We start from the raw sequence: 16,084 nt of genomic DNA, 5'->3' as shown, positions 1-16,084 counted from the left end.
TGTTTTATTGACAATATTACCAATCACAATCTTCCAGATTAGATGAACCTAAACAAGTTGTTGAACATAAACACAGTCCAGTGTGGACAACACTGCACTATATGTTGCAGCAGAGCATTGCATGACCAACATTTAGGTCATATTGTCGACAATCAGTGGTTATATTAGCCACCAAAACTACTTCCTTCTGAATAAGACATTCAGAGTCATATATAAATACACACACACACACACACACATACACACACACACACAACATATAAATATTTCCCACAATAGTCAAAATAGTTACATGCCAACACATGCATCCTGTTGTTTTTAAGATAAGCTACACATTTTAGGACAAAAGCAGGAGTTTATCTGCCTTTCATTCCCATGGTTAAAGTGGAACAATTTCCGCCCCTGGGGATAAATAAAGTATTTCTGATTCTGATTCTGGTACAGTATATTTATCTTTGATGCGCAGTCAGAGGTGTGTTAAAGCTGCAGCCTCAGCATGTCCCTCCTCACGGCCTGTCTCACACTTGCATTCTTCGACCACCATCACTCGCTTCTGCCGGACCTCGGCTCCACAGTGCAGGGGTATGGACACAGTGTGAGCCTTGGATGGGGCGCAGCGGGAGCAGGGGGCACGATGGAGGCCTCCCGTCCCGGTACCCAGCCCGGAAAACTCCCCCCCAGATGGGACGAACAGAGAGCTGCACTGGCCAAAACACAGCTTGTTGTGCACTGTCACCGTGCTGCATCCCTCTGCTGTCACTCGCTGGGAGGAGGACACAGGAGCAGTTAGACTCTTGTACAAGAAAACTCCCACCAACCACATTAACACTATGCTGGTGCTGATCCACATCATAAGAGTCAGTTCAGCACTTTATTATTTGTTTCAAACACTAAACTCGGAGCCATATAAAGCCTATGACTGAATAAACAACAGTCCAGTCAACACTTTGGTAATTTTCACTGAAAAAGCAAAACTCAGCAACACTGGAGCAAATTATCTTTGAGTTTCCAATGCAAATCAGCTTCTCTTCAATAATTTTCTTACATCAAGTGTCATCGTCTTGTTGCTAGTGGGCTGATCTGTCTTATTCTACTTTATTTCAACATATTTATACTTTTCCCAAGGAAGAAATCCTTAACAGGTGAAACTGCATTGGAAACGAATGAGATTATCTCATCCCAATGACAAATTTCTTTTACTTGTTCTAAGAAAAAAAAAAAGATTTTAAGACTTGATTTGAATGACTTGCTATGACTTTGTGCAGTGTTAAGAAGTACTTTTTTCATGTGTATACAGAAAATGGCTCAACATAGGAATTTTCGGTCAGTCTTACCTGAGTGAAAGGTACGGCAGAGCATGTCTGTTTAGTAGTGTCCTTCAGGCTGACAGGCAGAGACATGCTCATCTTTCCATGGTCTCCTTTCTCCATGGCCCTCTGCCACATCTGCAGACCTTGTCTCTTCTTCAGGTCCAACCCAGTGGGGGTTTCAGGGCGTAGGTGGTGGAGGGGGCTTACTGGAGCCTTCGGGGCCAGGGCTGAGCCTGGCCGTCCTCGCGACAGGAAGGCAGGGAAGGGCAATCTGGAGCTGAGGGAGGGGGCTCCCCTGGGGGCTAGACCCCGTCTGAAGAGCCCTGACTGAGGCAGGACATGCGGGTTGACTCGTACAACTTTGACTATTCCTCGGACAGGTTCATCTGGCCCGCTGCCAGATGACTCAAAGTCGAACGATGAGCTTTTGAGAATGGTATTGTGAGGGAGTGTATAAGCTACAACTGCCCAAACTGACAAAAAAACAAAATTGATGACAAAAGCCATATTTTCACAAATGGGAGAATAACCCAAATACGGAAAATTGAGGAAAAAGAAATTCAGTGTTCTTGATTTCAAAAATAGACAAAAAATCCAAAGAAATGAAGCAAAAATCTGTTTCACAAACACAAATTAAAAAGATGCAAATCTTGGCTTAGTGGTGGTCCAAGGTTCCAAAAGGTAACCTTGCTGTCAGTGCTTTCTAACTGTGGCGGATGAAGAGTCTTATATAGGCAGCAGCCAGTTCTCACCTGCGTTTTAAAGCAGAGAAGGTGTCGCAATTCCCATACCAGACCAGACATCACACTTAGGTCAAAACTCTAGGTCGTGGATCGTTGCCAGATGAAAGGATTTTGTTTTCAAGGAGAGTGTTTAAAATGTAGTCATAAAATATCTAGACATCTATAAAAGGTTTGCACCCTGGTTTCAAATAATATATTCAAGGGGAGGGTCACATGCACGTGGGTTACATCTAGATCAAGAACAAATATGTGAAAAAAAGCTTTGTCTATATCCATGCAACCATCTCTATATGCAGCTAAAATTTCCTCATGTTACTCCTTTAAATGTATCTTGTAAACACATGATTGTTTTATTGATCCTGCAGATGACAGTAGATATTATAGATTTGAAACTTTGTTTTACACCAGCATTACCAGAGATGAAGAGAAACACATTGTGTGCTTAGAATCATACAGTTTTGTTTGGGTGCAGAGCAGTAAAATATTGGGGTACAAAATATTTAACATACTAGCTGACAACTGTAATGTAACTTCCACTTTTTTTTTTTTTTAAGTATTCAACCCCAAAAGATGATATAAGTAATACTACACAAGTATAAAATAACAAAGTAACACTTTTGTGTGCTAATATGTCTTTTCTTGTGATTTGTTTCCCTTTCTTTCTTTTATTATGCATAAGAGAGTTAATTTTTAACTTTTGTGTTTCACTTCCTTGCAGATTACATTCTAGGGGAAAATGTGTATAAGCTCCTGCACATTTTTTTCATTCATATCAAAAATGTAGCCTGATCTGTTTTATTGTTTATTATTATTGTTATTATTATTATTGTTACTTTTTTTTTTTTAATATATACTACTACTACTACTACTACTACTACTATTACTACTACTACTACTACTCCCACTACTACTGCTACCACCACCACCACCACCACCACCACCACTCCTACTACTACTACTAGTACTACTACTACTACTACATTTGTGGTAATAAAAAAAAAAGGATAAAAACCTGATAATTCAGTTAAAATCAAATTCAGCTTTGATTAAAAAAATCTCATTTTTCAAAAATGTCAGCTAGGGGTTATAATTGCAAGCTCATCATATAACAATCAAATTATGCTGGAAAATTACGCATTTGTGTGAACAAGACACTGAGTGAAATTACTGTGGAGAAGTATATTCTAATCACTGTTTCAGCCTAGGATCCAAGTTCATTAAATATTTTATTCTCAACCCTATTTTAGGTTCCTTCCCGCAGCTTCAGAAAGACCTCTGTAGTTAAAAAGTGTTAGCCAATCAACAGTGCCACCCCATCTATTTAGCAAGGTGTCCCTATTACCTCTGGCTATTAAGTAATAATGAGTTTATGCTCTCTGTGTAAACAGGCCCTCTCCTATCCATCTATTCCCACCATGCAGCAGCCTCCCAGCCTGTCCTGTGATGACCCATCATAACACCATTAGACTGCTGTGTGCTCTCTCACCCGTGACCTGATCACACACTGGCTGGCTGTTTGTGGTCAACCAGCTAACTGGCCATCACTGCTACGATGGTAAAAATGTTTGGGTTTCTCATGGAGACCAAGGTGTAAAGAGGCACTTTTTGCTATTGCCTCTTCCCATCTACATTTCCCAGACCCACCACTTAAATTTATAGTTTGAATACATGTGGGAATGGGAGGGGAAAGTTCCCAAAAGGACATAGGCTGTTTGGTCTGAAGTAGCATCTCTTGTTAAACAATCTAAAACATTCGTACATCCTCAACAGCAGGGCAGGTCGGTGCTCACGGCCTGATGAATAATAGTTTACCGAGGAGGAAGCTCAGTGTCATTATGGGAGGATTGGCTAACCCTAGATTCAGATATAAGCTTTGTCCACAAGAGGGCACAGTTTGCAAAGCATTATCTCCACACCCTGCACTTTATCCAGTCACACATCTATTTTCAACTATCAGTGTTTAAAACAGTTCACTGTATATAATGGTGGTATTTTTAATATGGTGACCTTGCTACTCACAGTCAGTTAATTTCTTGTCAACAAAAGCCATTATTAAGCTCAGTATCACTTATTTATTCTCTGAAAAACAACATTTTTTATTCATGATCGCTTAATATGTCTCAGATCTTGTTTTGCGCACAGGCACACTCTATCTATCTATCTATCTATCTATATACATACCTACACACACACACACACACACACACACACTTGAGTAAAATAATTAAATTGCATAATTACAATTACTGAGCATAATAGCACCACTTATATACTGCTTCTCACAGTATGGTACTACAGAAAGAGAGGGTCAGTCAAGAAGAGATGTGGCACTGCTCACCCCACAGCTCAAATCTCATAAGAGCCTGTGAGCCAATCTGGCCTCAGCCAAATGCTCTGGTATGGATAATATTAGTGTAGAGAGTGTACTGTATGATACAGTAAAGCTGACTGAATTAGATTGGTTTAATAAAATAACAAACTTCACACAAATCTCTCAACCCTGTCTTTTCCCATTAACAATAACTAGGCCTACTATTGTGCTTCAGTGATATAGAGCAAAATTATGTGAGTAGGTGTTGTGTCATATGTTATGAAAACTAAAGGATATTATTTTTGTGCGTTCTACTGGAATTTTTTTATGCCTGAAAAACAAAACAAAACATAATAAAATAGCTGTGTCTCGCTGCCTCATTCTGAGCTCTTCTCTCACATATACAGACATTACTGTCAGAGACATATATTGACTTAATATCAGGGATTTACTTCCTAAAATGGTTGAAGTTCATAAAATATGTGCAATATATATATATATATATATATATATATATATATATATTTTTTTTTTTTTTTTTTTTTTTTTATTGTGAGAGAATTTTTTAATATAGTGTTACATCCCACATGAAAGTCATTGGGGTGGAATATTATATCCTCTCTAGAGGAACATGTCCAATAGAAAAGGCTGAGAGCAGAGGGCAATTTGTTCAACAGAATGGGCTGATAAGCCATTTTGGTGTTTACCTCCTCTATTTTGTTCATGCATTTAATAATCTGCGGTGAGAAGGGAAATAGCATCACCTAGGGGCCTATATAATTCCCATTTTAAAATTTCAGTTGTGAAACCTGCAGTTTTGTAGATATTGTAGATTTCAGTGATCATTGCTTTGAACTTGTGGAAATGGGCAGGTAATTTTTTCTATCACAGTAAATGGGTGCACAGGTTTGAGTAAACTTTACTCAAACTTTACCCAAACCTTATGAATTCAAATACTTTTAAAAACCTTGAAAACTGTAAAATGTCAATGTTTTTCCGTGCTTTTCAGGCTTGCATGTCAAATCTGATCCCGTCATTTCCTTCAGATCACCCAAAAACCAACCGAGAGTTTCTCTATTCTGCACACTGATGGTTTAATCTTGGTTGGTTGAAACTTGGCCAAATTTACTGAATTTTCAATAAAGAAAATTCTGTTATATTGGTGCATTTAATACTGATATTAGCATCCACATTAGACAGTCAAAATTACATTGAAATACATTTATTCAACATGTTAAGTGGGGAGGGGGACATTAAAATTATAATCCCAGGAAATCTTTAGGATTAATGGAAAATGTAGCATGGGAAGAGCTGCATCACCAATACAAATGTCCTATTTTAGATTTAAATTCTAGCTGTCTCAATACTCTTGGCTTTTATGATAAAAAAAACCAACAACAACTTGTTTTTAGCATAGTTGTGACAATAAAGACACTTTGAGAACAATCTTTTATATTGTGATTTTCCTTAAAAATATATGTCAACACATTTTAGTGAATTTTAATTAGGACCGTAGACTGTGTTATTCTGTATAGTTTCCTGGGCCCTACTCCTCATACATCTCTGAATTAATCCAGGCTAATATGATGTCACAGTTAAGTTAAAATTATCTTGCTAATCCTCATCCAGCTAACTTTGTTCATCCAATGCAAGTGGCAGACTGATTTGTCAGTCTGGGATGTCTGCCCAGCCCCATTTTGTGTCCTGAGGTTCTTTTCTGGGAGCTTTTGTGACACAGAGAAGGTGCACAAGTCTTTGAGGATGCACAGCTACTTAAGGAGTAATGGGACACCCCTTTCTTACATCACTTGTTGCTGGCTTAGTTCACTATTTGGGCAACATGCCTATAGGAAAACTTCCTTTGTGCTCATGTGAACAAAAGACTCCCAGGTTAAATAAAAAAAAGGTTATGACAGTCTTATGTTATATACTTTCACCCAGAGCAAGTAAATTGCATAAGGCCCTGGATTAGTCTTGTCCATTTTGTAACATGCTAATGACAGGCATTAGGAGGGGGAGAGGTAAAAGTTTGCAAACTAGTGAATCAGTAAATCTTTTGTTCTAAAAAATGTTAGCAAACTGAACTGACTTAAGGAATCCAGCCATCCATGTAAAAAAAGAGATGAAAGGTCAGCCATGGGTGCTCATTCACTATTTTTCTAAAACCTCGCTTCACCTGTACATGAGGGTCAGGGCATGTGAACTTATTCTACATGTAAATTTTACACATGGTTACAAGTGTGAACAGTGATAAACATGTATGTGTGTTCTGTGTGTAAAAGGGACTATCGTCCAATACACAGCAGTGCCAGAAAAGTTTAATTTCTACATCTAACACAGTAAACAAGTGTGACCACCATCTGGTTGTACCACCCTCATCTGGTAACACTTGGAATAGCAGGGAGTTTTTGATAATGGACAGCTGTCGCACTGTTCTGCCTGTGTAAAGTCAGCATGCAAAGATAAATGTGTAACAAGCGCACACACGCATTCACACACGCATAACCCCAACCGACTGCCCACACAAGATTACAGTATTCAATCAATAATGATGATCTTAATTTATCTACCACAGCTGATCTTCTTTTTGGCTGCAGAGACTGTCTGGTCAGACACATTTATGTTGAATTGTAAGATCTGCTAAAAAGAGATCATTTGATATCAAGAGTATGGTTTATACCAATACAAAAATTATGCACTTTGGGGTTTCTCAAACAACATGATGAAATGTTCCTAGAGCCCCCTGTGGACATAGATGCATCACTAGTTACAGACAATCATCTACAATTAGGGCTTTCATTAGGTAAAACTGGAGGTTGTTATGTTTTCTTTTTAGTTTATATTGTTGCTGCAGTTTTTCAAAAACAAGTTCTGAGATCTATGGTGAAGCCTGTCTGCAAATTGTGGATTCATCCAAAGGTTTTACAGATGCAGACACAAACAGCAAGATCACCTCAGCCAGTCAAAGAAGAAAACAAGCACACAGACAAAAGTCTCATGGAGTCGCAAAGTTACATATTGTACCTTTAACAGCTAAATTTGTCATCTTCAGTTTAAATTTATTGTCCTACAGAGGAATCTAACCTTAGCCTAACCTGGAACCCATTTAATCTGGACAACAGTTTGACCCTTATCCTTTGACAGTCTTAGAATTTCAGGTATATGCATGTAGTATATTTACCATATGCTGAACATTTGCAAAGAGAAAATGGTGGTCAATGTGGAAACAAAAGGAAAAGTCAAGATATCTGTAATTATTTTTTTCAATATGACCAAACATACAAAAATAAATTCACATTGCTGCAGTGATGGCAGGGGATGATCCTGCAGTATACAACCCTTTCACACAAACAACTCACACAAGTTATGTAGATTCATCTCTAAATTGTACATCATCTATCAAATCAAGCTTTCAACACAGCCTATAGTAATACATCATAAATATATTACAAAATAAATTTGAAAATTGATGCTGTGACTACACACATTCAGTCCACCACTTCATCCAACACAAATAAGCTGTACTGTACAGGCTTCGCTGTATTTTGAATAACTGAAAAGTAAACTAGATCAAGTTCTAATAGAGAACAGGTTCCAACCATTTTGTTGTCATCTTGTCCCAAGTCAAGGGAACACATTATCCCTTTCTGCCAATCTGCTTGTAGAGGGTCATTGAAACCACCATGGCTGCAATCTGTAAGACAACAGGTCATAGGGTCATTATGCATTCTTAGCAGCACATGAAGCTGAGATATAGTCTATTGGTTCTTTATTGTGAGGAGACAATTACAAGGTTTATTTTTTTTTTCCTGTGATATGCCAAAACTGCCATATTTTCTTATTTAGTATGTAGGCAAATACATGCACAACTGCATAAATGTATAAAGAATAATGCATAACTAAAAAATAATCACTGAAACCTCCGTTCCTCAGATCTTGGTAGTTGAGAATATAGTAGACAAAAGATAAACATGTCTTGAAAAACGTATGACAGCTCTGAGGGAAAGAAAAAATATGGGCTTGGTCTGCAGTGTCTCTCTCTCTCACTCTCTTTCTCTCTCTTTTTTCTCTCAATCACACACTCACATGCACATTCAGTTCCTCACTCTACCTTTTTGTCCATCACTGAAATATCCCCACACTGACTACTGTGATTACTGGAACTAGTGATTTTCCCATGGAAAAGAGTTTCAGCTTCACTCAGTTATTCCACTGTTCTGCAGTACAGTGTGTTCAGGACTTTGCCTACATTTTACTGTTCAGAAGCATCAGTCTAAATCACAGTTCAGTGCCCAGTCTTGATCATAATATCCTGACATAGGAGAAAGGAGAACAGCACTGAAGAAAGATCTGAGATTTTTTGCCAGATGGTGAAAAATGAGCTCTGCTTTCTATAAATAAACAATAATCCATAAAATAAAATCAGTACACAAAACACAAAAGCACAATCTAGTAGTGGTCTACTATTGTCTAATAAAATATTCGTTATGATACTTCATTAGGACAGTTATAATCTAGTTGTGTGTTTTAACTAATTACCAGTGGGATATTGTGAGATATAAAGCAAGAATATGACTATATTTAATGATTAATGACTATAAAGGTGAGGTAAGAAACCACATTCCGTATTGAAAGGTATGTCATTATGTTTTTTGCCAAGCCACAGTTTTGTAATTAACAGCATCATATACGGAGGTATTTATTTTTAAGAGACAATCTGGTATAAAGTTTGACCCACGAGCCCAAATTGTGTGACCTTGACACTGTTAAATGCTCTAGACTGCTGTATAAACTGTATGGCTGAGAAGCTTAAAAAGCCCTTTGTGAAGATGATAATGTGTTTTCTGTACCTCAAGAGCACTGATGCCCAGTGCCACACCTGCAATGATCAAAGCGTTGTCCTTTATCAGCTGCAGCAGTTTGTTAAAACACCCATCAATCATCTGAAAGAGAAACAACAGCCTTGATCTAAGTTAAAAGAATGACCATTAGATAACATCAAGATTCAGGATGGATCACTTTGTTGTTGACACGCATTAAGGTACACATAACGTACCAGCACACATTCATTAAACAGTAAATTGGTCTTATACCGAAAGACGTGCTGCGGTATCACTGCATACACCAATGGTGTCTGTGATGGTTGTATTGCAACAAGGGTCAGGATAAATCCCTCCGTGCTCTTTGTGAAAAGGGGAGTCATCAAAGTTGGTATAGTTCCTGTATCCACAGCACTTCAACTGGAAAAAGACCACAAAGATGAAAGTGTTAAAAACAAACACATTCTCAGTAGTTACATTAGCATGGGATAGGACTGGGCACTGGATCAGAATAGTTAAAAAAAAAAAACAACAACAACAAAAAACAAAGACAATGATAGGGACCCTTGCTGAAGGGTTTTTTTGTCCCCGTTTGTTGTTTGTCTCTCAGGTAGGAACATGAAATTTGGTGGATATCCTTGGGCCAAGAAATGATTCCGTAGATTTTGGTGATCATCTGAGAATGGCATTTTCACTGTCAGATGTTTATTATATTTTAGCCATATCTATGAAACTAACAGATATTGAGACTCAATTCCAAATAATAAGGGTATGTACAGGGTCAATAAGTCAATTTAATCTAAAAGAGTGATAGGAGGGGTGTCTAAGTATAACAGCAAATCTGGAGAGTTGTTCAAACTCAGCATTGGTGGAGATTTGAGCCCATTATGAGTGATGAGTCTAGTTTCTGTTGTCTGGGAATACTTAAAACAGCCATGGTAATTCCGTCAACTTACCTATCAATTCAGTGTCAAAGGGGTCAAATGATTTCCTGTGATCATATACAGTAGTGTTGATATGGAGATTCACTTTTTAAAAAATTATCGTACCTCCTCCATGGTAGCATTCCAGAGAGAGGTCAGGCTTTGACTCTCTCCATAGTCCTTTTCAATACTCTTTATTACTTCAACCTCCAGATCATCCAGAAGTTTTTCAGCCTGAAAAGGACACACAGAAGATTTTGTGTAATTGTGCACATTTTAGTGACGTGCTTCATGCTCATCAAGTGTGCAAAGTCTGTCCACTGGCAGATATTGCCTAGGAAGATTATGCTTTTTTTTTTACTGAAATCAACGCACCAATGGCTGAAATACGAGCATCACCACAGCACCAGCAACCTCGGCGAGGAAGATGATCAGCACAATGATGAAGAACTGGAGGGGGATAAATGATGCCAAGTAAACACACTTTCTCACTCTGGACAAGCTTTTCTCTTGTTGCCATCTTGCATATCCATGCTACTAAAGTCTGACCACTACAACAACAGAGACTGAGAATGGCAGGGGCTGAGTCTAATAAAGTGAGCAGTAAAAACACTATTAGTAAGCTGATCAATTATCACAAAGATTAAACCTGAAACATTCAAAGATTCATGAAATTCCCCTTCATGCAGAGAAATCACACCAAAATCAAGTTGATGATTCACATTTCTTATTGCTGACAGACTGTTCTCCATGCTTTTAGGAATCCTGTCTAATTTCATATTTATTATTTCACTAGAAGAAAATATGTCACTTTGAACTGACGGAAACGCTACCACCATCTACATTCTGACTGGTGATTTAAAGATCCGTATTACTGATTTGATTTCTATTTTTTTGATGTTGTAAGTAAACATCACATTTATGACATAACACAGGTAAGCCTTGGAGTACAAATGAGATACAACACTAAGGAAAGAATTTCTGACATAATTTCAAATGTAAATAGGACTCAATAAATTAGTAAACAGTCACAAGTAGTAACTAGTTATTTAATGTTGAGATCAAATAATTTTTTCAGTCTTTATCATTATAATTATTATACTTTATCAACTGCACATGGCGTTTTAAAAATGGCTCACCGTCAGCAGCATACACTTGCTCTCCTTGATGGCCCCACAGCAGCCCAGGAAGCCAATGACCAGCAGCACAGCGCCTGCAGCCATGAGCAGGTAGCTCACGTTGGCCAATTGGGCCAGCTGAGGTGGAGCACCCTCCAGGCTTCCCAGCAAGTCCAGCATGGAACTGCTGTCCACCTTCACCCACACTCCCACCCCCAGGATGGCTGCACCTGCCAACTGTATAAGGGGTAGAATACAGCAGGGAAGGGAAAGAAATAAATGAGACAGAGAGAAAAAGAGAGAGTCAGAGAGACAGAGAAATTGCCACAAAGTATGAGGAAACAGTGGGAACAGAGAAGAGAGACAGCAGAGACACAAAAGAAAATTCTCAGGTAGACATTAACAATAAAAAGAAATGGCTGTAATTAAAAGAAGCATGGTAATGTTAAGTCATGCTGAATGACTCAGCCCAGGCAACTTCAAAGGACACAAACTGTGTTATGACAAAATGTATTTGGCTTTTTACACCGCTTTACTAAAAATAGTACTTCTGAGGTTAGAGCTCTTGTATCTCAAAGAAATAAAGAGGTGGAATGTCACAATTTGAACTTGAGCTATGAGAGGTCATTAACACAAGCAGGCAAACGCAAGTTCAACTTGGGGATTCTCTGGAGAGGTTTGTTTAGGTGTTGAAACTGTAGCTTAGATATAACAGAAGATAGGGAGCATGTTGAAATTCCCCCTTATGTTATGTCCCCCCTTATATAAATACAATAGCTACAAAATGGGGTTTTACATACAGCTGAAAGAAATGGCTAACATGCTGAATGAACTGTGTTCTCTATTATGGCTTCTTGATCGATCTATGAAAGAGAGGTGGACAGTAAAGGCTCATGAATTTTTCTGATGATAATTACTTTATGTATTTATTTATTTTGTCCACTTACAAAGATGCAGCCATTGAAGATAAACATCATGGTTTTGAGAAATCCAGAGCAACACATCTTTGCTGGCTGTTGTGGCTTCACACTGTTAAAAAAGAAAACAAATGTTTGTTAATTTAAAGAACATAAGTGGTATGATGTGTACACTATTATAACACCTCTTATTCGTGTCCTTTTGAGACTTTTGGTTCAGTGTACTGGTTTACATTTTACTTAAATAGTCACAGAACAAATCAATAGTGTAGAATTTCATTGTATCACACACACACACACACACACACACACACACACACACACACACACACACACACACACACACATATGCATACACCAGGGTCAAATTTGTTTTAGTAACACATTAACCATAGGGACAGGCTGAGGAAACAGGAGAGGGTTTCAGCCTTCTCTCTATATACCTAGTATTACATACCCCTCTAAGGGTCAAAGTTTTGAGATTATTGAGGTGTTTCAATGTGATCTGCTAATTTATATATATAGTTCATTTTTATTTCATTTATTAAGCACCGTTTGCCAGCTACATTAGCTTCCTGCTCACACATAAGACTCAGTCTGATACAAAGTGAAGAGGGAAAGGTTAATGAAATTCAGTCAATCATTCACCTTAAATATTATAAAATCTGTTGATGCAGACAATAAATTTAAAACTGGGTTTACTGCACTGGCAATAGTGCTGACAACTTTCACAATATCTATGCACTTGACTATGGATGAATATACTATAGAATATAGATGAAGAAGATAACATAACAGTGGAGGATGAACAATTTTCAAATTCACCATGTTCCAAATGACACAAATGTATGCCTGTAAAATGATTTCTCGCTATTCGTTTGAGTATCTCATGACTTATGATGCCTGCTGGCAAAGCCAAGGTATCTTATCAGATGGGTCGTATTGGTAGTCACACTTCAGGTTGCACCTAACACACCTTGCAAGACTACTTCATTGCCCCCAGTACTCCTAAATGAGAGAAATGAGGTTAGTTCTGTTACTCTTAGGCAGTGCAAGCTGACCTAGGAGGTAAGATATTTTAGAAATTATTTATTCTGAAATAACAAAAGGACTTGAGCTGTCTGCTCATCAGTTGTTTAGCCTACTGCCTGCTTTCAGGGTAACTGCCAACTGTTTAAAATATTTCACAGAATAATAATCCTAGCAATGACAACAATTATAATGATGACAATAACTGTAAATTCATCAAAAGCCTACTCGGTTAAATAGTACACTACACTAAATAGTAAAATAACAACCCAATAAAACTATAATCCTAAGTTTACTAGAATTACATGAAACTGGTGCAGTGGCGGTTCAAAGTGTGCCTGTGCAGAACAGGCCAACGGCTTGGCCTCCTATCTCTGCTTGCAGCTTTCTGGAGAACCACTCATCCAAACAACTCCACACACAACGCTGCACTTCCTTGGGTCCTCAGCTACACGCCCGCCAAGTGTGAATAGAGAGATTCTACATGAGTGCTTGTGTGTGTTTGTCTGTACTGTATTTGAGTAATTTGTACATGAATGTCCTTTGTCTGTCCATGCGTGCACTGTGTGTGTGTATGTAATTGTGCGCGTGCGTGCATATGTGTGTGTGTTTCCTGTTGTGTGTGCTGCTCCTTCCCATGCCTCCACTGAAGTAGCTTCCTTCAAATTATATGTTGTGTGTTTCCTATGATTTTCTCCGCAACCACATATCCAATTGACCACAACGTTGACACTGCATTCCCTTGGGTGTCCAGCAATACACATGCCAAATCTGAAGTTAATCTGATGATCAGTTGTGGAGGAAATCAAAAGACATACATATATATGGAGATTTCTCCATTCATAAGTATAGCCAAATATCCATTCATAGGTATAGCCAAATATGTAATTATCTACTAAAACTGCTAAAACGAATTCATTTGCCATATATAACACATATCAAATTGCTCATAGGCCTACTATACAGAGCATTTGTTTTAACAGTGAAAAAGAAATCGTCTAATCATTTTGCAGATATTACACATATGTAGCCTAATAGTACAGATATATTACAGATCTGTTTCAGAATGTGTGAGCCCCACCGTTGCCTAGGTAACACCAGACGTTAGGCGTCAGTGCTCTGAACATGATGTTAACCCTAGTAGTCACTGGTGGGAACAAACAAAATATAGCCTACTACAAACAAACAAACAAACAAAAATATCACACACATTACACAATGTTCCCGTGTGTTAGGCAAATGTTAGGCCTACAACGGAATCTCGACATTAATTAATGTCACTATAAAAAAGAAAAGAAAAGAAAAGAAAAAAATCTCAAGCGGCAACTCATCAAACTTTAAAAACTCAAGCTAGCAACTGAAAAAATGGTGAAAAACTAAAATACATTGAATGATACAAGATGAATTTGTACATGTTTATACCTGAAAATAGGTTGTCTACATATGCAATGTCGTTTTTCTACGTTTTGTTAAGATTTTCTCACCTGAAAAGATTAAAAAGACAGGAGGTGAGCTGGCCCTCAGTTGTTACTAAGCCCACTTTGAGGTTAACTGCCAACTGAAGAACGCAGCGCGAGCGAGGTCACAAATTAAAATAAAAATAAAATTAAATTTAAAATTAAAAAAATTAAAATAAAATAAAATAAAATAAAATAAAATAAAATAATATTTTAAAAAAGCCGTCGGTGCAAACCAGTGTAACTAAACTACGAAACTACACAGGAAAAAAAATAGCCAATGTTAACCTGTGAGCCAAGTTATCGCTCAGTGTTCTTCCTTATTGCTGTCCTTATGGCTGTTATGATGTTATTCCTGGTGATCTATCTGACTGTCGGCTACTGGAAGCAATAAAATGCCTCCATAACTGGCTACCCGAGAAATTGCATGCCACCAGGAAACAGAGGGCAACTTCAAATACCAAATACCAGCATCCTTTGTCTATTTTAGGCCATTGCTCACTTTTCTCAAATCAAATCCTGGAGGCAAAAGAGGGCAACTTAACGGCATCAATAGCCTACTTTTAACAGTCAGGACCATGCTTAAAAATCCAGTTAGATCTATCGTCACAAATGTGATTTTTGGGAAGTGTTGTCTGGCCATGCTTGGCTTGTGAAGTAATAATTTATTAGTCCAAACTCTCCTCCAGCAAGTGTCACAGATATAATATAGCATTAACAATGGGTGAAATATCAATTGATGAGATTATTTTGAAAATAACGTATCTGCAGTTTTGAAATGGTGATACCTATTCACACAATAAATGCTGGTACTGTTGTAAACTCTGTTTTAATGGATTATTACTGAGCAATGCACATCAGGTAACAATTGTGATATAATTATGTCTTGGAATTTCACCATTTGAAGAGGACTATGATAACATAATTTGTGAAATTAAAAGATCATGTAAAGCATCTGCTATTCTCTGACTTTTAGTTGGTATGTTAATCAATTTTATTATATATTTGAAAATTATCTATCAGAAAATATTCTTAGGGGGAAATTGTATGTTTTTAGATGTTGGTAGATTAGAGCTAATGGGTTCTCAGGTCATGAGTTTACAGTGTGACATGATATGGACTAAATATAATCTGTAGGAATGAAAAAGAGAAAAAGAGGCTCGTACCTGTGCTGCGGTGGTGTCTGTGGAGTGTCTGCACAATGAGGCTTACACATGGCCTTTTATTCTTGGTCACAGGGTTTGTACAAACACACACACACACACACACACACACACACACACACACTCATATGCACACACACACACACGGAAGAAGGGAGTTTATGGCCTACATGTCACTGACATTTATTTTTGTGTGATCAACACTTCCTGGTGAGCAAAGTCCCTTTAAAATGAAAAAATTTATAACCTTTAAATACTGAAAATTTAAAAAAAGGGTATGACGTCAGGGTATG

General features: G+C 37.8%; 2 protein-coding genes across 2 annotated transcripts; both read right to left on the bottom strand.

Annotated features, from left to right (window-relative positions):
- Positions 1 to 466: 466 nt before the first annotated feature.
- Positions 467 to 1,817, bottom strand: dand5 (DAN domain family, member 5). The gene is made up of 2 exons (XM_030055549.1): positions 1,335 to 1,817; positions 467 to 763 (listed from the first exon to the last, which is right to left on the bottom strand). The coding sequence occupies exons 1-2, from the start codon at positions 1,815 to 1,817 to the stop codon at positions 467 to 469; spliced, it is 780 nt and encodes a 259-aa protein (XP_029911409.1).
- Positions 1,818 to 7,955: 6,138 nt separating this feature from the next.
- Positions 7,956 to 12,238, bottom strand: LOC115365208 (tetraspanin-1-like). Its single transcript, XM_030060083.1, has 7 exons — positions 12,173 to 12,238; positions 11,247 to 11,462; positions 10,483 to 10,557; positions 10,234 to 10,341; positions 9,458 to 9,604; positions 9,215 to 9,307; positions 7,956 to 8,058 (listed from the first exon to the last, which is right to left on the bottom strand). The coding sequence occupies exons 1-7, from the start codon at positions 12,227 to 12,229 to the stop codon at positions 8,002 to 8,004; spliced, it is 753 nt and encodes a 250-aa protein (XP_029915943.1). The 5' UTR covers positions 12,230 to 12,238; the 3' UTR covers positions 7,956 to 8,001.
- Positions 12,239 to 16,084: the final 3,846 nt, after the last annotated feature.

Source organism: Myripristis murdjan, chromosome 1 (assembly GCF_902150065.1).
Source record: "Myripristis murdjan chromosome 1, fMyrMur1.1, whole genome shotgun sequence".
NCBI classification, from domain to species: Eukaryota; Metazoa; Chordata; class Actinopteri; order Holocentriformes; family Holocentridae; genus Myripristis; species Myripristis murdjan.
Note: the sequence above shows the minus strand (reverse complement) of the source record. Positions and strands in the feature narration are given on the sequence as shown.